General features: G+C 58.8%; 2 protein-coding genes and 1 long non-coding RNA gene across 6 annotated transcripts in view; 1 reads left to right on the top strand and 2 right to left on the bottom strand.

The window, feature by feature from the left end:
- Positions 1-1,164: 1,164 nt before the first annotated feature.
- LOC135188470 (protein disulfide-isomerase TMX3-like) lies at positions 1,165-11,628 on the bottom strand. 4 transcript variants are annotated; one of them, XR_010307714.1, is made up of 5 exons: positions 11,348-11,613; positions 10,997-11,126; positions 10,140-10,208; positions 7,664-7,761; positions 6,727-6,967 (listed from the first exon to the last, which is right to left on the bottom strand). XR_010307714.1 is itself a non-coding variant. In XM_064167914.1 (5 exons), the coding sequence occupies exons 1-5, from the start codon at positions 11,374-11,376 to the stop codon at positions 6,790-6,792; spliced, it is 444 nt and encodes a 147-aa protein (XP_064023984.1). In that variant the 5' UTR covers positions 11,377-11,456; the 3' UTR covers positions 6,727-6,789. The 4 variants fall into 4 exon arrangements, 3 of the variants coding, with proteins under 3 accessions (XP_064023983.1, XP_064023984.1, XP_064023985.1); XM_064167914.1 differs by having other exon boundaries at positions 7,724-7,761; positions 11,348-11,456; XM_064167913.1 differs by lacking the exons at positions 6,727-6,967; positions 7,664-7,761 and adding an exon at positions 1,165-1,401 and having other exon boundaries at positions 11,348-11,628.
- LOC135188468 (protein disulfide-isomerase TMX3-like) overlaps positions 6,135-21,523 on the bottom strand; it is a 77,002-nt gene continuing 61,613 nt past the window's right edge. Inside the window, exons 7-12 of the transcript XR_010307707.1 lie at positions 18,910-19,065; positions 18,331-18,434; positions 17,729-17,874; positions 17,426-17,604; positions 13,317-13,559; positions 6,135-6,320 (exon numbers count right to left, since the gene is read on the bottom strand). The gene's annotated coding sequence lies outside the window, so the exon portion shown is untranslated. The remainder of the gene's footprint in view (positions 6,321-13,316; positions 13,560-17,425; positions 17,605-17,728; positions 17,875-18,330; positions 18,435-18,909; positions 19,066-21,523) is intronic.
- LOC135188474 (uncharacterized) lies at positions 14,263-17,953 on the top strand. Its single transcript, XR_010307717.1, has 2 exons — positions 14,263-14,594; positions 14,637-17,953. It is a non-coding gene; the product is annotated as an uncharacterized LOC135188474 (long non-coding RNA).

The raw sequence follows: 21,523 nt of genomic DNA, 5'->3' as shown, positions 1-21,523 counted from the left end.
CACTACCTCCCAGGCCTTCCCCATCCCAATCCCTTCAGGCCATCCCTGATGCCTTCCCAGACCCCTCCCTCTCCTCCCAATCCCTCCCAGTCACTCTCAGTTCCACTGAATCCCTCTCACTGCCTCCCAAACACCTCCCAGTCTGCCTCAGTCTCTCTCAGCCTCTCCAAGTCCCTTCCAGTCCCTCCCATTCCACTCCCAGTTCCCATCAGTCCCTCCAAATCCCCTCACAGGCCCTTCCCAGTCCATCCCACTCCTCCCACTCAATCCCAATGCCCTCCCAGTCTCCTCCCAATCCCAGTCTCTCCCACTTCCACTGAATCCATCCCAATCCCTCCCAGTCTGGCCCTGTCCTCTCCCAGTTCCCTCCCAATTGCCTTCATTCCCATTCCTGTCCTTTCCTCCTCCATCCCATTCCCCTCCCAGCCCCTCCCCAGTCCATCCCAGTCTCTCTCAGTCCCAGTCCCTTCCAGTCCTCTCCCATTGCCTCCCAACCCCCTTCAGCCCTACCCATTCCCCTCCCAGTCACTCACATTCCCTCCCAGTCCCTCATGCATCCCTTCCCACTCCATCCCAATGCCCTCCCAGTCTCCTCCCAACCCCTCCTGGTGTCTCCCAGTCCCTCTGGACCCCTCCCAGCCGGGCAGCAGAAAGGCAGCAGCAGGAGCACATCCCAGCAGTAAAAGGATGTTAAATCCACCCCGACACAGGCACACAAAAGCCTCTGCAGGCAGCACAGCCTCGGCCCCTAGCCCAGCCCCTGCTCAGCTGCCCTGGCACCGCTGCCTCTGGGGCTCCACTGCCATCAGCCCAGAGCCAAGCAGCAAAGGCTCCACTGCACCAGCACCCACTGCACTGCGGCACAGGCTGCTGGCACAGCTGCCTCTCTGCCCAAGCACAGCCCTGAGCAGCAAGTGGCACAGCTGCACAAGTGACCTGCTTTGGCCAGCACAGCAACGAGGCCCAGGCAGCTCTGCCTTCTGGCTGCCACCTCCCTGCACAGTGCCCCCCAGAGTGCCCCTGAGGGGAACAGCTCCCCGAGGGAGACCTTAGCTGCAGCAGCACTGCCCAGCAGTCTCTCCAGGGCAGAGGCCTCTCCTCACACCTGAACACCCCCTTCAGTTTTCACTCCCTCACACCCTGAGCTTCTCCTCTGCAACCATCAGCACACTGAAAGGCCTAAGAGAAGGCTTTAAGCAAGGCTGGCACTTGGCACCAACTCACCACAGACACATTTCTGCCCCCACAGCCACAGGAAATCCATTTCTGAACCAGCTGCAAGCAGCAATTGCATTTCAAACAGCTCCACGGCCTGGTACCAAAGCATCCCACCCTGCCAGGGCTTGGGGCTGAGGCTGAGTGCAGATCTGCAGCTGGGCTGGGGCAAAGCAGTTCAGCTCCCTGCAAAAAGAGAGAACAAACACAGCAGAGAACTCTCACCCAGGCACAAACAACAGAGACAGAAAGAGGGAGGCAACCTCCAGAGGACCCCAGGCCAACTTAGATGCCCACAATGCCCCTTCTGATGCCCCTGAACCCTGCTGCATCACCCCAGGCCCATTTTACCTGTCCCCAGACCCTTTCGAGGGCCCCCAGGCTCACTGCAGATGAGCCCAGAAGCCTCTAGCACAGCCCCAGACCCTTCTAGAAACCCCCAGAACCCCTCCCAAATCTCTCCCAGGGGCCCCCCGATAAGGCCCCCCAAATCCTTCCCCAGGTTGTCCCCCCCAGGGACCCCCAAACTCCTCCCCAAGACCCCTCCAAAGCCACCCAAGGACCCCCAAATCCAACCCAAGGACACCCCCAAAGACCCCCCCAGGGACCCCCAAATCCCTCCCCAAGACCCTCCCCCAAGGACCCCCCCCCCCGAGACCCCCAAAGACCCCCCCAGGTCCCCCCCAAAGAGCCCTCCAGGGACCCCCATACTCCTCCCAAGGACCCCCTACAGAAACCCCCAAAACGCTCCCCAGGTCCCCCTCAAAGACCCCCCCCAGAGACCCCCAAACCCCTCCACAGGTCCCCCCCAAAGACCTCCCCCAGAGACCCCCAAATCCCTCCCCAAGTCCCCCCCCCAAAGACCCCCCCCCAGACACCCCCAAATCCCTCCCCAGGTCCCCCCCAGGGACCCCCCCCCAGAGATCCCCATATCCCTTCCCAGGTCCCCCTCGAAGAACCCCCCCAGAGACCCCCAAACCCCTCCCCAGGTCCCCCCCAAAGACCTCCCCCAGAGACCCCCAAATCCCTCCTCAGGTCCCCCCCAAAGACCCTCCCCAGAGACCCCCAAATCCCTCCCCAGGTCCCCCTCGAAGACCCCCCCCAGAAACCCCCAAACCCCTCCCCAGGCTCCCCCCCAAACCCCCCCCCAGAGACCCCCAAATCCCTCCCCAGGTCCCCCCCAGGGACCCCCCACAGAGACCCCCAAATCCCTTCCCAGGTCCCCCTCGAAGAACCCCCCCAGAGACCCCCAAACCCCTCCCCAAGTCCCCCCCGAAGACCTCCCCCAGAGACCCCCAAATCCCTCCTCAGGTCCCCCCCAAAGACCCCCCCCAGACACCCCCAAATCCCTCCCCAGGTCCCCCCCAGGACCCCCCCAGACACCCCCAAATCCCTCCCCAGGTCCCCCCCAGGGACCCCCCACAGAGACCCCCAAATCCCTTCCCAGGTCCCCCTCGAAGAACCCCCCCAGAGACCCCCAAACCCCTCCCCAGGTCCCCCCCAAAGACCTCCCCCAGAGACCCCCCAAATCCCTCCTCAGGTCCCCCCCAAAGACTCCCCCCAGACACCCCCAAATCCCTCCCCAGGTCCCCCTCGAAGACCCCCCTCAGAGACCCGCAAATCCCTTCCCAGGTCCCCCTCGAAGAACCCCCCCAGAGACCCCCAAACCCCTCCCCAGGTCCCCCCCAAAGACCTCCCCCAGAGACCCCCAAATCCCTCCTCAGGTCCCCCCCAAAGACCCCCCCCAGAGACCCCCAAATCCCTCCCCAGGTCCCCCTCGAAGACCCCCCCCAGAAACCCCCAAACCCCTCCCCAGGCTCCCCCCCAAACCCCCCCCCCCCAGAGACCCCCAAATCCCTCCCCAGGTCCCCCCCAGGGACCCCCCCACAGAGACCCCCAAATCCCTTCCCAGGTCCCCCTCGAAGAACCCCCCCAGAGACCCCCAAACCCCTCCCCAGGTCCCCCCCGAAGACCTCCCCCAGAGACCCCCAAATCCCTCCTCAGGTCCCCCCCCAGGGACCCCCCCCAGACACCCCCAAATCCCTCCCCAGGTCCCCCCCAGAGACCCCCAAATCCCTTCCCAGGTCCCCCTCGAAGAACCCCCCCAGAGACCCCCAAACCCCTCCCCAGGTCCCCCCCAAAGACCTCCCCCAGAGACCCCCAAATCCCTCCTCAGGTCCCCCCCAAAGACTCCCCCCAGACACCCCCAAATCCCTCCCCAGGTCCCCCTCGAAGACCCCCCTCAGAGACCCCCAAATCCCTCCCCAGGTCCCCCCCAGAGACCCCCAAATCCCTCCCCAGGTCCCCCCCAGAGACCCCCAAACCCCTCCCAGGCCTCTCCGCCCCCCCCCCTCCTCCCAGCAGGCCTCAGCGAAGGGCCCAGGCCCAGGCCCAGACCCCGCGGCCTCGCCCCCAACTTCCACCCCCCAAAACTCCCCCACGGCCTCCCGGACCCCCTCCCGGGTATGTGTCCGTGCCCCTCCCCCTCCTCCCCTCCCTGTTCTCTCCAGGCTGCTGGGGACGCTCCAGGCCCTCCCCCCACTGCCCCCCACTGCCCACCGCCCCCCCCCCACCGGCGACCCCCACTCCACACAGACCTCTCCCCCCCCTCTCCGACCCCCACTCACCACCTCCGGGGCCCAGACGCCCCCCGAGCAGCCTTCAGAGTGGCTCTGTCCCCTGCGCCCCTCCCTGCGGCCTGGCCTGAGCGCTCTGCGCATGCGAGAGGGGAGGGGCGGCGGGAACCGCCCCCGGAGCCACTTTGGTGAGGTCAGCGTCGCAGGCGGGACGTCGGCGCCATCTTGGTGAGGTCACCGCCGAGCCTGCGCTGCCGGCGGCGCCGTCGTGGTGAGGGCACTGCCAGCCTAGGAGCGGGCAGCGCCAGCTCACAGGGGGCGGCGCCAGCTTGCAGAGGGTCACTGCCAGCCTGCGGCGAGCGGTGGCGATTCGGTGAGGGCCTCAGCAGCGCCCCCAGGCCAGGCTGCAGTGCTGCGGGGACAAGCTGAGGGCCTGAGTGGGCACTGGGGGGTGCTGGGCGGGGACGGGGAGGGGCTGGGGGATTAGTGGGGGCATACAAGGAGGTGAGTGGGGGTCTCTGGGAGGACAGTGGGCGAATATGGGGGTCCCTGGGAGGTCCCGGAGAGGGTCTGGGGGTCCCTGGGAGGGTCTGGGGGTTCCTGAGCCCTCCCCCCGCAGGCTCTGGGTCTCCCGGGGGGCTGGAGGCCTGCGGGGGGAGGTCTCCTCCTTCCTGGAGCTGCTGGGGCTGTGCTGGAGACCATGGAGCGCTTCGGAGGGGCGGGGCAGGGCAGGGGCAGGCCCCGCCCACGCCAGAGGACGCACCAATCAGCTGCTGACCCTCCCGATCCTAACCAGTTTCGCCCCCCAATAAAGCACCAAACTCCGCCAGGTGGACCCTGCCTTCATTTATGCAAATGAGGGGGCGGGGCACAGGGGTGACCATGCCCACAGCCCCCCCAGGATCCACCAATCAGCTGTTGACCCTCCCGGTAACCCCTCCCCAACCCCAAACACATCTCCAAGGTACTCAAAGGCAGAGCCTGGTATTGAAATGTATGCAAATGAGGGAGGCAGAACAAGCGGCAAACCACGCCCACCACAATCCACCAATCGGCAGCCACCTCCTGAACTCCTCCTCCAAAGGAAGCTCCAAATCTGTCACCCCGAGCCGGCCCGAGCGCCGGCCCGCCCCCCCTGCCTGCCGCCTTTAACTCCTCACTCCAATACTTACAAATCCAAACCAGTTCTCAGCTCTCCCTCCCACCTCTCACCTTCCCCTCCTCTCCTCCCCTCCCCTCCCCTCAGCTTTCAGCCACTTCAATCGTGCACGGCCTTTAGAGACGAGGCAGGAAAACGGGCGACCGCCGCGGCTGAGGAACTGCAGTGTGGACAAGCAAACACACGGTGGCAGCACTCAGCACCGGCGCCACACCGCAGCCGCTACACAACTGCAGTACCCACGAGCAAACACCGGAGGGCAGCACACACAACCGAGAGCGCCTCTGCGCCCGGCCGGGGGCAGCGCCTTCAGCCCAGCGCCGCTCTGCCTATTGCCTTTGCCAACAGCACACCGCACGCAAGGCACAGCCCACGCTCTGCCACTCCTACACACTCAGTTTATAGGGACAGCTCTCAACTCCAGCTGGGGCTACTCAGCACTTCCTTGATCTACTCTGGAGGGATTTACAGACAGCAGAGGAGACACAGGGGGAGCTGCTGACACCAGAATTAAGGCCCTTCTGCAGGAGCTAGAGGAAAAACACAGCTCTTCTGCCAGATGAGGGCCACAAAGATGAGCAGAGGACTGCAGCACCTCTCCTGGGAAGCAGGACTGAAAGAACTGGGGCTGTGGAGGCTGCAGAAGAGAAGGCAGAGCTTCGAGCTACGCTGCAGTATCTGAAAGGGACCTGCAGCAAAGCTGGAGGACTGTCTAAAAGGGCCTGTGCTGATACTCTGTGCATTTAAAAGGATTGCAGTGAAGCTGCTCCAAGAAAAACTTTAGAGACTGAAGAAATCAAAAACCAAACTGCCACATTCCCTCACACAACTTCCTACATGACCTCAGCAAACCCCTTTCACTTCACATCGCTTCTGACACCCACTCTGGGAGCTGGACACTCCTTCTCTCCCTGAAGCCGGGAGAAAGATCTGGTGAACGTGGCAGCACGTGGCAGAGGGTCAAGACTTAAGCAGACACCTGATTGCTATCACAGCTCAGAAACGACTGAGACACATGCCCTCCTCCCAAACCTAGCAGTTAGGAAGTGCTACAGCTGCACCAGATCACACTGGGATCTGCTTCTTGCACAGGATGCAGCAGATTCTGGTCCATAGCTCAGAGAGGATTGCTTAGCTACTGCTGTTTATAAACACGAACCAAAAACAACCACAACAACAAAGGCTCAGAGCTGGAAACAGTTCTCAGCAGTGCAGCAAAATCCCTTTCTTTTATTCCATAGAGAGGTGCTGCAGTGACCTCAGGGGTTTTTAAGGCAAAAGCTGCTTGCTGGAATCACAGAATCAGTCAGGGTCAGAAGGGACCACAAGGACCTCGTTCCAGAGACACTTCACACTAGCCCGAGCCAAAACTAGAACGGTAGGAAAAAAGGCAAATCACAAAACACAGGACTGCCTTAACTGTCCTACACTGTAACTAGCAGCACCAAGTCCCAATCAATTCAGAGCCTTGGCACTGTTTCTCCTTGAAGATTTTAACCCTGGACACAAAGGAGTCCTGCTCTCAGCCATGGGATTACAATAAAAGTGACTCAAATGACTCAAAAGGGTAACACAAATGCCTTTTCCTGACCAATCTCTCTACATGTTCCTATGATGCTCCACTAACTCCCTCCTTCAGAGTGGCTAACAGTCTCCAACAGACACTGCACCAGCAGCTACCTTGAAGATCTGTAACCAGCTGAGGGAAGGGCTGTAAAACAAATTCACCTCCTTCAGAAAGCTTCTCATCAGTTACACAGAGCAGTCAGAGCCTGCTTCCATTCACATCTTTCTTTATCAGGTTCCACTGTGGAGTCAGAACACTTAAAGTTCACTTAGTCACAGGTTAAGTCGACTCTGCTGTTGGTATCCAACCCCATGCTGCTGGCTGAAGCAAAGTATTCCAGGGCTTGAAGTTGAGACTGCAACACGAGAGACCTCCTGTGCCAAGTGCTGCTTTGGGTTTCTGGGGTTGGGGTCAGGAGGGGATGGGTGGCAGGTGGCTGACTCCTGCTTTCTGCAAACAGAAACAGGCTAAGGTAATTGTGCACTGCAGGATCTCATTTTGTATTTACCTCTTGATCTCAACCCAGAGGGTTTTTCCTTGGCTGTGTTACTTTTGCCTCACTTCTGTGTTGGAGGGAAACAGGAGGCTAACCCATTACAGCACTGTAAGTTGTTCAGGCACTGGGAAAACAATTCAACAGGCCCCTGCGTTCCAGGAGGTTTATCAAGTAGCCTGCCAACATTTTCAGGTGCTAAAGAACTAATGAACATTCCATTTAGGAAACAGCTCCCTCAGCTCATAGCAAGCAAACATTCCCCACTGTCACTAATCCTAGGAGCTGATAAAAGACTTCATTGAATGGTTTAGGTTGGAAGGGACCTCAAGGATCATCCAGTCCCAACCCTCTGCTCTAGGCAGGGATACCTCCCACTGCAACAGGCTGCTCAGGGCCTCATCCAACCTCAATTCATATTCATTTACACCAAAGCTGAGAAAATAGAAAGGTCTGGGGCAGTTGTTTGGCTTTGGCATCAAACCAATGCACAACAGGTAGAATGGGACTTCTTGGGGAAACTAAACTGTCTTTAGCTATGAGGCTGAGAAAGACTTTTCCTATCTCTTCAGCCTTCATTTCACCTGACTCTGTGTTCAGCTGGGCTGTGTTAGGAGCAGTTCACCACATGCAGCAAGGCCAAGGGGCACTACCTTGATCTCGCTGGCAATGACCAATTCAAAACTCTCCAAACAGGGTCACAGAGTTGTTACCTGCAAAGCTCTTTCAGTCGCACTTGCTCTTTGTTTATCTGTTAAAGACAACCAAGAGAACATCCATGGGTTGGGGTTTTCCCCCCCCATCAATTTCTGAGGGGCCTGGAGTTACAGGCAAGCCCAAACCACCCTAACGCAAACCAAAAGGTCCTCTCTCGTGATGACAATGACCAACAAATGACTGCCTTCAATAAATAAGCGACTTGGGAAATTCCAGAGAGTACTTTTGCTAAACAAGTTAGTCTCTTTTCTTTTCCATCAGGTCTTTCTGTTGAAGCTCAGCACCTGAAAGCTCTGTACCTCTTCCCTGCCCTCCTGCCGCTGCCCTCCACCTTTCCCCGGGCAGCCCCTGCCGTCCTGCCCCCACTCTCTGCCTTCCCCCAGGCAGTCTCTGCTGCTTTCCTCCTCCTCCTCCTCTCCACTCTACGTTACCAGCTTCTGCTCCATTACCAGTTCCATTACCAGCTGCTGCTGCTGGTCCGTTACCAGCTCCAGTTAGTGCTCCTGCTCCATCTTTGCCTCCATCGCAGAACCCAGAGCAAAACCTTCGAGGATCCAACCTCCTAGAGAAACCTCAGCCTCAGTAGCAACACAGACTTAGCACCCGTGAGCTAAGGTGGATGTTGCAGTGGGTCAGTAGCCCAGCCCTAAGGTGGCCCTAGCTAGCCAGGGGGCCAGCCAGGCCCCCCAGCCTTCGAAACCCTCCACCACGCACCCGGTGCTCACCCGTGCGCACTCACCTGGGATGCCAGGCGGAGGATCCCTTGGCCCGCAATGGGCCCAGCTTGGGGCTGGGCTCCTCCTGCTCTGCTTATAAAGGGCACTGAGCAGGGAGGGCAAAGTGGCCACAGCTGGGGTGGGAGGAGACTTCAATTGACCTCCCCTTTTTAAGCTGCCCCAGGAGAGGCAGAAGCCTTTGGCTGATCCCCTTTGCGGGGGTAGGTTGGCTGTGTCCTTTGTGGGGTGGTGTTTGGCTGTGTCCTTTGTGGGGTGCTTTTGCTTTTCTCTAAGCCACTCCTCCCCTTTGCTCTGCTTGGGATTTCTGTTCCTCCTTGGTATGCTGTGCTTAAAACTGTGCTTGAAGTTGTGCTGTTTCCTTCATGAGATAGGTTTGCTTTTGTGCTTCCTGCCTTGCTCCTCTCTTGTTTTCACCTGTTGGGGGCCAGACTCTCCCTTCCTCTTGTTGCAGCCCGGCAGCAAGAGTCAGAGTCCCTACAGCATCTCGTTGCCTCCTTTGCCCTTTGCTTGCTGCGACAGCACAGCTCTGGCCTCTGGTGTGGCTCTCGTTATGGGGGGGGGGGGGAGAGAGAAGAGAGGAGGTGGGGAGGGAGAGAAAAATGGGGGGGGGTGAGGAGAAGAGGGGTGGGAAAAGAGAGGAGGTGGGGGGGTGAAGAGGGGAGGGGTGGGAAAAGAGAGGAGGTGGGGGCGTGAAGAGGGGGGGGTGGGAAAAGAGAGGAGGTGGGGGGGTGAAGAGGGGAGGGGTGGGAAAAGAGAGGAGGTGGGGGGGTGAAGAGGGGAGGGGTGGGAAAAGAGAGGAGGTGGGGGGGTGATGAGGGGAGGGGTGGAAAAGAGAGGAGGTGGGGGGGTGAAGAGGGGAGGGGTGGGAAAAGAGAGGAGGTGGGGGGGGGTGAAGAGGGGAGGGGTGGGAAAAGAGAGGAGGTGGGGGGGTGAAGAGGGGAGGGGTGGGAAAAGAGAGGAGGTGGGGGGGGTGAAGAGGGGAGGGGTGGGAAAAGAGAGGAGGTGGGGGGGGTGAAGAGAGGAGGTGGAGGGGGGGAAGAAAGGACTGGGGGAGGGGCAAGAGCGGGGGGGAGGGGGAAACGGTGGGGGGGCAAGAGAGGAGGGGGCTGGAAAGAAGAGAGAGAGGCCTGGGGATGTTTAGTCTGGGGAAGAGAAGGGATCTCCTTAACGTCTATACATTGCCGAGGGGCAGGGGTCAGCACCAAGGTGCCAGCTGCTGCTTGGTGGTGCTCAGCACTAGGACAAGTAACAACAGACAGAAGCTGCTCCGCCTCACCAGGAGCAGAGATTTCTGGGCTGGGAGGCTGACAGAGGACTGGGACAGACTGAAACCAAAACATTGCTCAGAACACAAAAGAACCTCTGAAGCGATGGCAAAAAGCTCAAGGAAAAGAGGTTGGATTTTCATGATTCTGTCCCTTAAAATATGTCAGACTAACAGCAGAGTGAAAAATGTGACATTCCTGCAGGTGGAACAGTTAGAACTGTGGCAGACATGATTGGCTGTTTTAATCCAGAAGTTCATTTGGTTTAAGCCTAGTTCTAAATAGTGACAATAGATACACTAGGCACAGCATAGCAACAAGCTTACATCAAAGCATTTCCAAAGCCTCTGCAACTAAGTCCTTCTTGACTGACAAGAGCATCACCTCACTGAATAAGCAATGAACTCTACCATTACAGCAGCCTTGGCCTCATAGATGACTCTCTTGCTTCGTTGCAGAAGTCCATCACCAGCCTGTGCCTGCAATGTCAAATGGAACCATGTCAAAACTGCTGACACTTTGCAGTTATGATCCCAACAGTTCATTCCTCAGACCTCCCAACCCTTAAGTCCCTTAAGAAGGCAGTGAAAAGCAATTGCTCTTGCATTTCATGCTGCCCAGACGCTCCCAGCTCCTCCAGTAAGGCTAAGCATTCCAACAGGCTCATGCCAAACTCTCCCACAGTTGTTTGAGACCATCACAGCAAACTAACAGCAAGTTGCTGCTCTGCTCTCAGACCACAGAGGCTGCCTAGGGAGTCGCCGTCCCTGCAGCTGCTCAAGAAAAGCCTGGATGAGGCACTTAGTGCCATGGCCTAGCTGCCTGGAGAGGGCTGGGGCTAGGTTGGGCTGGATGAGCCTGGAGGTCTCTTCCAACCTGGCTGATTCCATGATTCTAAGTGTACAAATACCCCAGCTGTGTGCTTTGAACCTTGTCAATAAGCTTTCTGCAGAGACTGAATGATAAGAAACAGGTTGGTTGTAGTTATTAACAACCTTTGCCTGGATACCAACATTAATATTGGTTCTTAATTGTGCATCACTCATAACGCAGCCCATTCCATGGCTCTTGGAGTTCCCACAGTGAGAACAGCAAAGGATGGCACACCCCAAGCACTCCTCACCACGTATTCACTGCCAGCACCCAGCACGGGAAGACAGCCAGGACAGGAAGATAAATCACACGGCGTAACAATCGGAGCCACCGCAGCTAAGGGGGGAAAAACCAAACACCAACCAATATATCTCAAGCCACAACAAAGACTTACTTCAGCAGCACCATCCAAGATATCCTTCATGAACTTAACCATGTCCTCTGTCTTCTCCAGGTGTCTGTCTGGCAGCAAACACTGCTGGTTGGAGGCATTCAAGGCGACGGTAGTACGGATGGTCAGCTCGCTGGCAATGGAAAGCAGATGGGTTACAGGTTTGAAGAGCCACAGTGTAAAACACTGCAAAGCAAAGAATTCCTACAGCATGTCAGAGGGCGCTCAGTGAGCTTCTCCCTGTGTGTGCTCCCTTAAAGGCAAGAGGGGAAGGGGGAAGAGAATGGTACAGAAAAGCTTCTCAGCAGTACTTTGTCCCCTCACATCCGTGCAGGCAACGCGATGGAAGCTTACTGCATTTCACACCCCCACAGGTAGCTCATGACTTCCCCAGCAGCAAGAGATCACAGACAGGAACCTTGCACATGAAACGTACTACTAAGGTAACACAGGAAGTCTTTCAGCATGCAAAGGCAAAAGCACAACCCAAAACATTCCACATGGCCACAGTCCAGCTGAAGAACGAAAAACTGCTGGAACCAGTTCAGAGCAGGACCACGAGGATGAGCCAAGGGCTGGAGCACTTCTAAGAGGATAGGCTGAGGGAGCTGGGGCTGCTCAGCCTGAAGGGGACAAGACTCCAGGGAGACTTTAAAGCTACCTCCCAGTACCTGAAGGGAACCTGCAGCAGGAAGGCTGCAGAGGGACTTTTTCCATAAGGGTGTCTAAAGACAGGGCAAGGGGAATGGTTTGAAGCTGAGGGAGAGCAGGGCTGCTCAGAGTGGATCTGAGGAAGAAGTTCTTCAGCATGAGAGTACTTTGGCTTGCAGAGACAGAAACACTGTAATGCCTGTTCATGAATTTACAGCCAAGGTCACAAGCGTGCTTCTGTCAGCAATTACTGCTTCTATGCCCACCAATCACACAGTAGTGTGTCCTTTGTGAACAAACAGCATCTGAGGCCAGCTGCACCAAGTATTCAGCGACAAAACAAAGCAAATCAACAAAACAAATCTTCTACTTACCCAGCCCAAAAAGCAAACACTTCTCTGCCAGAGAAACAGGCAGAAACATCTCAGCAGACAGACAGAAGAGCTTGCACAGGAGAAGCAGGTGAAGAAGGTCTCCTTTTTGGCACCTATAAAGCACCAGATCAATCACATCACTTTAACTTCAAATGAGAGACAGCTGCTTTTAGATTCACTGCATTCAGGTGTTCATCTAGAGACAGCCCACAGAAATCCAGAACTTGTGCTCCCTGAGTCCCCGGGAAGCTCCTAGAATCTTCCAGAGCACAAGCACAGGATGTTGTGCATGCTTTGATCACCCAGAGAAAACTTACAGAGCTGACATCTTCAACTCTGGTTTTTCCCTTCCTTCACTCCAAAGGCTAGAGAAGAAGTAGTCAACTGCAAATGCCAAGCAACTTCACTCCCGAATGATGCATTTGAAGACAATGACCATTAAGGGCAAATGTCAAGCATCTTGTTAACCTACTCCAATGTGCCTTGTCTGTACTGAGTGCAGCCAGCATCCTTCATGCACTTCATGCTGCTTCTCTGAGGGAGCTCAGTTGTATGCCTCTCTTAAAGAAAGCATCAAGAATGAAATGGGACTCTCCTGAAATCAGAAGCACAGGCAATGCATAACCATTCTTTACAGCCCCAGTTACAAACTGGGCAGGCTGCAGAGGTGCGCCCAGGCCAACCTCATGGCATTCATCAAGGCCAAGTGCAAGGTCCTGCACCTGGGTGGGCACAATCCCAAGCACAACTCCAGGCTGGATGGGGAACGGCTGAGAGCAGCCCTGAGGAACAGGCCCTGGGGGTCTGGGCTGATGCAAAGCTCAAGAGGAGCCTGCAGTGTGAGTGCAGCCCAGACAGCAACCCTGTGCTGGGCTCCAGCAAGAGCAGTGTGGGCAGCAGGGCAAGGGAGGGGATTCTGCCCCTTGCCTCTGCTCTCCTCACACCCCATCTGCAGTCCTGGGGGCAGTTCTGGAGCCCCCAGCACAAGAAGGACATGGAAGTGTTGGAGCCAGTGCAGAGGAGGCCACCAAGATGCTGAGAGGGCTGCAGCAGCTCTGCTCTGAGCACAGAGTCTGATCAGTGAGCTCACTGCTGGCTGCAGCTACCTGGAGGGAGGCAAAGTCCTACAGCTGTGCTGCTCAGGGACATGCTTTAGGGGTGACCTGGCAGTGCTGCCTTAAGGGCTGCCCTGGATGATTTGGAAGCTCTTCTCCAACAGCAACCACTCCATGCTTCTACTCCTCAGAACCGGTGCACCTGACTGCCAGAAGGAGCACAAACTCCACACAAAGCCTTACCTGACCCAGCCTCTTTGGCCACCTGCGTCTCGTGGGGGATGTTCCTCAGCATCTGCTCCTCCCGCATGAGCTGGTGCTGGGCTGAACCCTCCTGCTGCCTGGGGAACGGCCATGCTGCTCCTGCTGCTCCTTCAGCTCATGCCATGCTTGCTGGAGAGAGCTGCAGAACCCAACGGCAGCACAGATTGACACGGAGGGGCTCTGGCAGCAGCAGCTTGAGTGCAGGCAAATCCATCCCTGCAGCTGAGCACAGTCATTGCTTTGGCCCGGAGCCGCTCGCAGTGGCGCCTGGAGGACCTCGGAGGCCTAGAGCGGCTTTGACCAGCGAGAGGAGCGGCCCAGAGCGTCGCCTGCCAGCCGGAAGTGACGACACGGAGGCAAGATGGCGGCGCGGAGCGAGCTGCTGCGGCTGTACCCAGCCCCGGGGGGGTCTTAGGCGGAGTTGGGGGGTCCCGGGAGGGGTCCGAGAGGGCTCGGGGGGGGCGGGGGAAGGGGCTGGGGGGTTTTGGAGAGTCCCAGAGGGGCTTCGGGGGGGCCCCAGGGGGGTTTGAGGAGTCCCGGGGGGGGATGAGGTGGCTGGGGGGGGCGAGCAGTGGGGGGAGGGTCTGGGGATGAGTCAGTGGTTGCCAGGGGCGCTTGGGGGGGTCCGAAGTGGCTGAAGGGGGTAGGGGGAGGGTCTGGGGGTGTTGTAGGCGGCCCCGGGGTTGGGGGGGTTTGGGGGCGCCTTGGGAAGGGTCCGAGGTGGCTGGGGGGAGGGGGCAGTGGAGCAGAGGGAGGGTCTGGGGGTGTCATGGGGGTCCCCGGGTGAGGTTTTGACGGGGGTCAGAGGTGGCTGGGGGGGGGAGGGGAAGGGTCTGTGGGTGCCGTAGAGAGTCCCAGGGGTGCCGGGGGGGGACTGGGAGCAGTGGGAGGGGACTGGGAGGACGCTGGGGGGGGACTGGGAGGACGCTGGGGGGGGACTGGGGTCCCTCCCCCGAGGCTCCTTGACCTGCCCTGCCAGGGAGGTGCTGCTGCCGCTGCCTGCTGGCCTGGCACAGGTGGCACTGAGGGCGCTGGGCCCAGGCCTGCAGCCCCAGCCCGGCCCGGGGGGAGGCCTCAGCAGCGCCCCCAGGCCAGGCTGCAGTGCTGCGGGGACAAGCTGAGGGCCTGAGTGGGCACTGGGGGGCGCTGGGCGGGGACGGGGAGGGGCTGGGGGATTAGTGGGGGCATACAAGGAGGTGAGTGGGGGTCTCTGGGAGGCCAGTGGGCGGGTCTGCGGGTCCCTGGGAGGGTCTGGGGGTCCCCGAGAGGTCATCAGAGGTCCCTGGGAGGTTACTGGAGGTCCCTGGGAGGGTCTGGGGGTCCCTGAGCCCTCCCCCTGCAGGCTCTGGGTCTCCCGGGGGGCTGGAGGCCTGCGGGGGGAGGTCTCCTCCTTCCTGGAGCTGCTGGGGCTGTGCTGGAGACCATCGAGCACTTCGGAGGGGCAGGGGCAGGCCCCGCCCACGCCAGAGGATGCACCAATCAGCTGCTGACCCTCCCCGTCCTAACCAGTCTTCCCCCCCCCCCCAATAAAGCACCAAACTCTGCCAGGTGGACCCTGCCTTCATTTATGCAAATGAGGGGGCGGGGCACAGGGGTGACCATGCCCACAGCCCCCACAGGATCCACCAATCAGCTGCTGACCCTCCCGGTAACCCCTCCCCAACCCCCAACCCATCTCCAAGGTACTCAAAGGCAGAGCCTGATATTGAAATGTATACAAATGAGGGAGGCAGAACAAGTGGCAAACCACGCCCATCACAATCCACCAATCAGCAGCCACCTCCTGAACTCCTCCTCCAAAGGAAGCTCCAAATCTGTCACCATATAATTAGTTACTGTGGGGCGGGGGCGGGGCTATGGAAAGGGGTGTGGCTATGCAAATAAAGAGGCAGCAACCAGAGCCAGGCAAGAAAGGCCAGGGAGGGGGCGTGGCTCCGCAGCCCGGGGGGCGTGGCTCCGCCAGCCCACTCCTCCCGCAGCAGCAGACCCCTGCAGAGCCCTGCAGTGCCCTAGAGACATCTCCAGACTCCTGCAGACAACTTCAGACCTTTCCAAGGGCTCTGCAGACCCTTACAGACCCCTGCAAACTCTTCACACCCCTAAGACCTCTACACACAGCCGCAGCCTCCTCTGCAGAGCCCTGCAGCCCCCTCCACACCTTCAATGGATTCCTGCAGACACTTAACAGATGCCTGACAGAGCTCCACAGACCCCTGCAGACCTTTACAAGATGCCTGCAGACACCTGCGGGCCCAGAACAGAAACCTCCACACACCTGCTGAATGCTACAGACACTTGCACACCCCTCCAGCCTCCTAGAGACCTCTAGGGACCCCTCCCGACCTTTCCATAGAGCCCTGCAGACCCCTGCATGTCTTTAAGAGGCCCCTAGAGACCCCCACAGACCTCTACAGACTGCCAGAGAACCCTGCAGACCCCTACAGACACCTCGAGACCTTTGCAAGGCACCTCAAGACCTTCACAGCCTTTTGAGACACCTACAGCACCACAGACACCTCTACAGACCCCTAACCACCTCCACAGACACCCAGAGAGCTCCACAGACACCCAGAGAGCCCTCCAGGCCCCTAAGGGTACCTACAGATGCCTCCAGACCCCCGCACACCTCTGCACACTCAGAAAAGCCTCCAGGCCTTTTAGAAGACCCCTGCAGACACCTACAGACCTGGGCAGACTCCTACAGCTGCTTGCACACCCCTGCAGACACCGACAGGCTCCTCCTGGCCTGCAAGCTCACACCATGTGCTCGCACTCAGCTTCTCCCCAGCACCCCCAGGGCTGCTCTTTATCGCCTCCGCCCCCAGCCCGCAGGCACAGGCAGGCTTCCTCCCGCCCACACGCAGCACCCTGCCCTTGCTCTCCTGGAACCTCACAAGCTTCGCCTGGGCCCAGCTCCCCTGCCTGCCCAGGTGTTTCCTGGATGCCATCCTGCCCCTCGGCTTGCTCTCCAGCACCACTCAGCTTGGGGCCACCTGCAAACACGCTGCCAGTGCACCTCTATCTCATTTGGGACAGTCACACTCTAGAGACACTGGACAAAAGTGTCCTGGAGCCAAAGAACTCCTTCACTGAATGCAGACACCTACAGACCCCTCCACACCTTTAACAGACCACTGCAGCCCACTGCAGAACTCTGTAGAGCCCTCCAGACCTCCACAGACCCATTAAAAGGCACCTCCAGACCCAGGCAGACCTCTACAGAGAACTAACAGAGCCCTGCAAATCCCTACAGGCATCTACGGACCCCTGCAGCTGCCTGCAAACACATACAGACCCCTACAGAGCTCCCCACACCCATCCAGACCCCTCCAGATATTTAACAGACCCCTGCACACATCTACAGACCCCTCCAGAGCCTTCAATGATGCCTGCAGGCACCTACAGACCCACACAGAAATCTCCAAACACCTACTCAACTCTACAGACCTCTGCAGACTCTCTCAGACCCTGACAAATAGCTACAGACCCCTTCACACCTCTGCAGACACCCACACTCACCTACACACCACCACAGACATGGACAAAGCTCAACAGGCACCTGCAGACCCCTCCACACCTTTAAAAGCTGCCCAGAGACTCCTACAGAACCCTGCCAAAATCTACAGACCCTGCCAGAGCTCTACAGACCCCTCCAGACATTTGAAAGGTGCCTGCAGACCTCCACACCCCCCTAGAGACAGCTGCAGGCACCCACATTCCTCTACAAAGCTCTAGAGACCTCTACAGACAGCTACAGACCCCTCCAGACATTTGAGAGGTGCCTGCAGACCCCTGCAGCACCCTAGAGACATCTACAGACAACTTCAGACCTTTCAAAGGGGTCTGCAGACCCTTAGAGATCCCTGCAAATTCTTCACACCCCTCCACTAACTCTAACCTGTCAGCACCTCCCAGCAGCAGGGAACAGAGAGAAGCACTCCACAGCCGTTTGCACGAGAGGCTTTCTGCTCATCCAGCTGCTCTGTTAGCATCTGCATGGGACAGAATCTTCAGCTACTAGGTCAGAGCTCTGACTGAGCAATCTCCTTTTCAACCCTTCCCTCCTGGCAGACACAGACAAACCCTACCTGGAGCCCACAGGAGCCGAGCCAAAGGAGATCACCCTGCCAGGCTGCAGGGCCAGGCTGCAGCGGCACCAGCGTCCGTGCTGACGGATTCACCGCAGCAGCTGGGGCCCTCGTGCCCATCCTGCTGCTGCTGCACATCTGGCTGGCTTGGCCAGTGGAGTGGAAAGCAAAGTGCAAACCTGCCAAGAGTGAAACAACCAAGGACAAAGCTCAGTTACTCACACTGTGAAGGTGAGGGCACGCTCCTATGCCCCCAGTAAAAACACTGCCAAAGCATTTCATTTTCCACTGCCATGCACTGACCTTGCAGAGCTCTGAGCTGATCCCACTCCAACACTCCACCTCCAGTGCACACAGTCAGCTCTGACTGCAGGGTGCTGCCATGTGGGCCATGCACACACAGGAGGGACGCCTGGCCCCCAGCACTGCCCAGCAGACATGCTCCTGAGCTGCCAGGGACACGTACCAGTGACAGCCAGACAGAAATAAAGCACGTCAGAGCACCCCACCAGAAGATGGGAAAGACAACCCCTGACACTTGGTTGCCTTTTTCACACACACAACAAACGAGCTGCTCCGAGAGCCCTGACAAAGGCTTTGCTCTTTGGCAGTGGCTGCTCAAGCCATGCAGATCAGGCTGGAAGTGACACGACTGTAACTTTTTTGGTAAAGCTTCATTTATGACAGAAAAGGGATCAGTGAGATCAGAGGCGGCCCAGATGCTTTGGCACCTGGGAAAAAAACAACCAAACCCAAACCAACCAACCCAACACAAACCCACCCTCAAATTAGTCCCCAGTGCTGCAGTCCCCAGAGGAGCGGTGGATCTGAAACGTTTGGCCCCACTGGAGCACGGAGAGGAGCAGGTGCTGGTGACAGCTGCACTCTCACAGCCATGCCCTCACCTCTGAGCCGAGGCTGTGCTTAGCTCCGATGGGCAGCTGCTGAAATGCAGGCACTGCTGTGGGGCCTGTGCCTCTCCGTGGCAGGGTTTCAGACCTGCTCAGGCCTGTGGGAAGAGTGAGATTTGTCTCAGGGCCACTGCTTTGCATTTCCTCCCCTCTCTCGGCATGGCTCAGTTACTTCACTGGCATGACAAGTGCCAGGACAGCTGCCACATGGACGAGGCAGACAGGAGGAGGCTCCACGCTGCTCTCCCTGTGTCTGGGAGGCAGACACCATTTGATCCTCCTGCAGCAGCTCCAGCACGCTGCGGAGCTCTGAAAGCTGCTCTCTAGCACTGTGACGAGCAGAGACAGCTGAGCTCTCCCTGTGCAGGCAGACAGACCCCCAGCTCCCTTCACACCTCCCACAGATGCGCTCTACCAACCAACACCTTCCCAGGGGCTGCAGAACGCAGCTGGATGGAAGATGCAGCACAAACCTTCCAGAGCTGCTTTCTCTACTTTAACTGCACCAACGCTGCAGGAAGACTCCAGATACTCACAGCAGCTGCTCTGAAAGGTGTCTCAGATCCATCTCACCTGCTCAGCTCACCTCCCGAATCCTTGCAGGCACCCAGGGCTGCTCCCAACCCTTCCACACGCTGAGTCTTGGGCTCCCCGGGCCGCGGCTGCCTGCAGCCACCACAGGCCATTGGAGCAGCACTGCAATCCAGGGACCTGTCCTCTGAGCGTGTGCTGCAAGGAGAAGCAGCAGCTCTGCAGTGCTTCGGCTGGACAGCAGCACACACTGACTGCACCCCAGAGCAAACCACACCTAAAGCACACACACACAAGCAGCCTTGCACAGCAAGCACAGCCTCCACCTTTGCATCTCGCCAGACCCACTCTAGGTGCCCACAGACCCCTTTACGAGGGTCCCTGACCCCTCTACATGGCCACAGGCCTCCTTTAGATACCCGCAGACCCCCTCCAGCTCACCCCGGACGCCTTTAGATGCCCCCAAAGGCCCTTTCGATACCCCCAGACCCCTGGAGCCGTGGCTGGGGGGGCCGAGCCAAAGGGGACACCGAAACCCAGAGTGAGACCCCCCAGAGCCTGCCAGAGCGCAGAGGCTGAGCGCTTCCCGCCCAAACGCCGCTGGCCAATCAGAGCACGGCCTGGCTTTCCCGCTCTTTCCCCTCACGGCGCCGGGAGGGAGGGGGGAGGGAGACAAAACGGCCGCAGGGGGCTCCGTGGCGGCTCCCAGCGCTCCCAGCTCAGCTCCCAGCGCCTCCAGGTATGGATCCCAGTACCTCCCAGTGCTCCAGGACAACGCACAGTGCTCACAGGATGGCTCCCATGCTCTCCTCTGCTCCCAGGCCCACACAGATACCGCCCGGACCGGCCCAGTCCCTCCCAAACCCCTCCCAGTCGATCCCAGCCCCGTCCCTATCCCTCCCAGTCCCGCCCAGATCCCCGCCCGGTCCCTTTCGTTCCTCCCCATCCCTTCCAGTCCCTCCCAGTCGCTCCCAGATCCGATCCCTGTCCCTTTCGTTCCTCCCCGTCCCTTCCAGTCCCTCCCAGTCGCTCCCAGATCCGATCCCAGTCCCTTTCGTTCCTCCCCATCCCTTCCAGTCCCTCCCAGTCGCTCCCAGATCCGATCCCAGTCCCTTTCGTTCCTCCCCATCCCTTCCAGTCCCTCCCAGTCTCTCCTAGATCCAATCCCAGTCCCTTCTGTTCCTCCCCGTCCCTTCCAGCCCCTCTCAGTCTCTCCCAGATCCGATCCCAGTCCCTTCTGTTCCTCCCCGTCCCTTCCAGCCCCTCTCAGTCTCTCCCAGATCCGATCCCAGTACCTCCCAGATCCACTCACAGTCAATTCCAGTCTCTTGCGGATCCCCTCCCAGTCCCCGACCGTCTGCACCCCACACCCTGTCCCTGCCAATCGCACCCAGTTCCATCCCAGTCCTTCCCAGTTCAGTCCCAGTTCCTCCCAGTCCCTCTTAGTTCCCCTCCCTGTGAGTGACTGGCAGGGAAATGGGATGGAATCCGGAAGGACTGGGAACGACTGGGAGGTGACTGGGGGGAGCAGGGAGATAGTGGGATGGAAATGGGAGGTGACTGGGGGGAGCAGGGAGATAGTGGGATGGAAATGGGAAGGGACTGGTAGAGACTGGGAGGCAGTGGGATGGAAATGGGAAGGGACTGGGAGAGACTGGGAGGCAGTGGGATGGAAATGGGAGGGGACTGGGGGGAGCTGGGAGGTAGTGGGATGGAAATGGGAGGGGACTGGGAGAGACTGGGAGGCAGTGGGATGGAAATGGGAAGGGACTGGGAGAGACTGGGAGGCAGTGGGATGGAAACGGGAGGGGACTGGTAGAGACTGGGAGGCAGTGGGATGGAAATGGGAAGGGACTGGGAGAGACTGGGAGGCAGTGGGATGGAAATGGGAGGGGACTGGGGGGAGCTGGGAGGCAGTGGGATGGAAATGGGAGGGGACTGGGTGGGCTTGGGAGGGAAGTGGTCCCAAACTGGGACAAACTGGGCCCAAACTGGTAAGAACTGGGCCCAAAGTGCACACCAAGTGGGGGAATTGGGCCCAGCGCAGCCAATGGGAGCGCTTCCCGCCTAAGCCCCGCTGGCCAATCAGAGCGCAGCCTGGCTTTCCCGCTCTTTCCCCTCACAGCGTCAGGGAGGGAGGGAGGGAGACAAAATGGTGGCAGGGGACACAATGGCAGCTCCCAGTTCAGCTCCCAGTGCTTCCAGGATGGCTCCCAGTGCCTCCAGGTACGAATCGCAGTCTCAACAAGTCCCCTCCCAGGCCCGTTTTAGACCTCTCTGAATCCTGCCCAGTCCCTCCCAATTCCCTTGCAGTCCCTTCCACTTCCCTCCCTCTGCATCCCAATTCCTCCGCAGTCCCTTCCAGTTTCCTCCCAATCCCTCTCAAATCCCTCCAGTCCCTCCCAGTCCTACCCAGTTCCCTCTCACATCCCTCCTGGCCCATCCCATTTCCATCTCAGTCCCTCCCAGTTCCCTCCCACATCTCCCAGCCTCTCACAAATCCCCTCCAAGTCCCTCCCAGTCTAATCCCAGTTCCTTCTGTTCCTCCTAGATCTCCTTCCAGTCTCTCCCAGTTCCGCTCCCCGTCCTGCCCAGTAACCCCCAGATCCTCTCCCAGTCCCTCCCAGTTGCCCCCAAGGGCCTTTCAGTTCCACTC

This window comes from Pogoniulus pusillus, chromosome 29 (assembly GCF_015220805.1).
Source record: "Pogoniulus pusillus isolate bPogPus1 chromosome 29, bPogPus1.pri, whole genome shotgun sequence".
Classification (NCBI taxonomy): Eukaryota; Metazoa; Chordata; class Aves; order Piciformes; family Lybiidae; genus Pogoniulus; species Pogoniulus pusillus.
The sequence above is the reverse complement of the archived record's forward strand: the minus strand, read 5'-3'. Positions and strand labels throughout refer to the sequence as shown.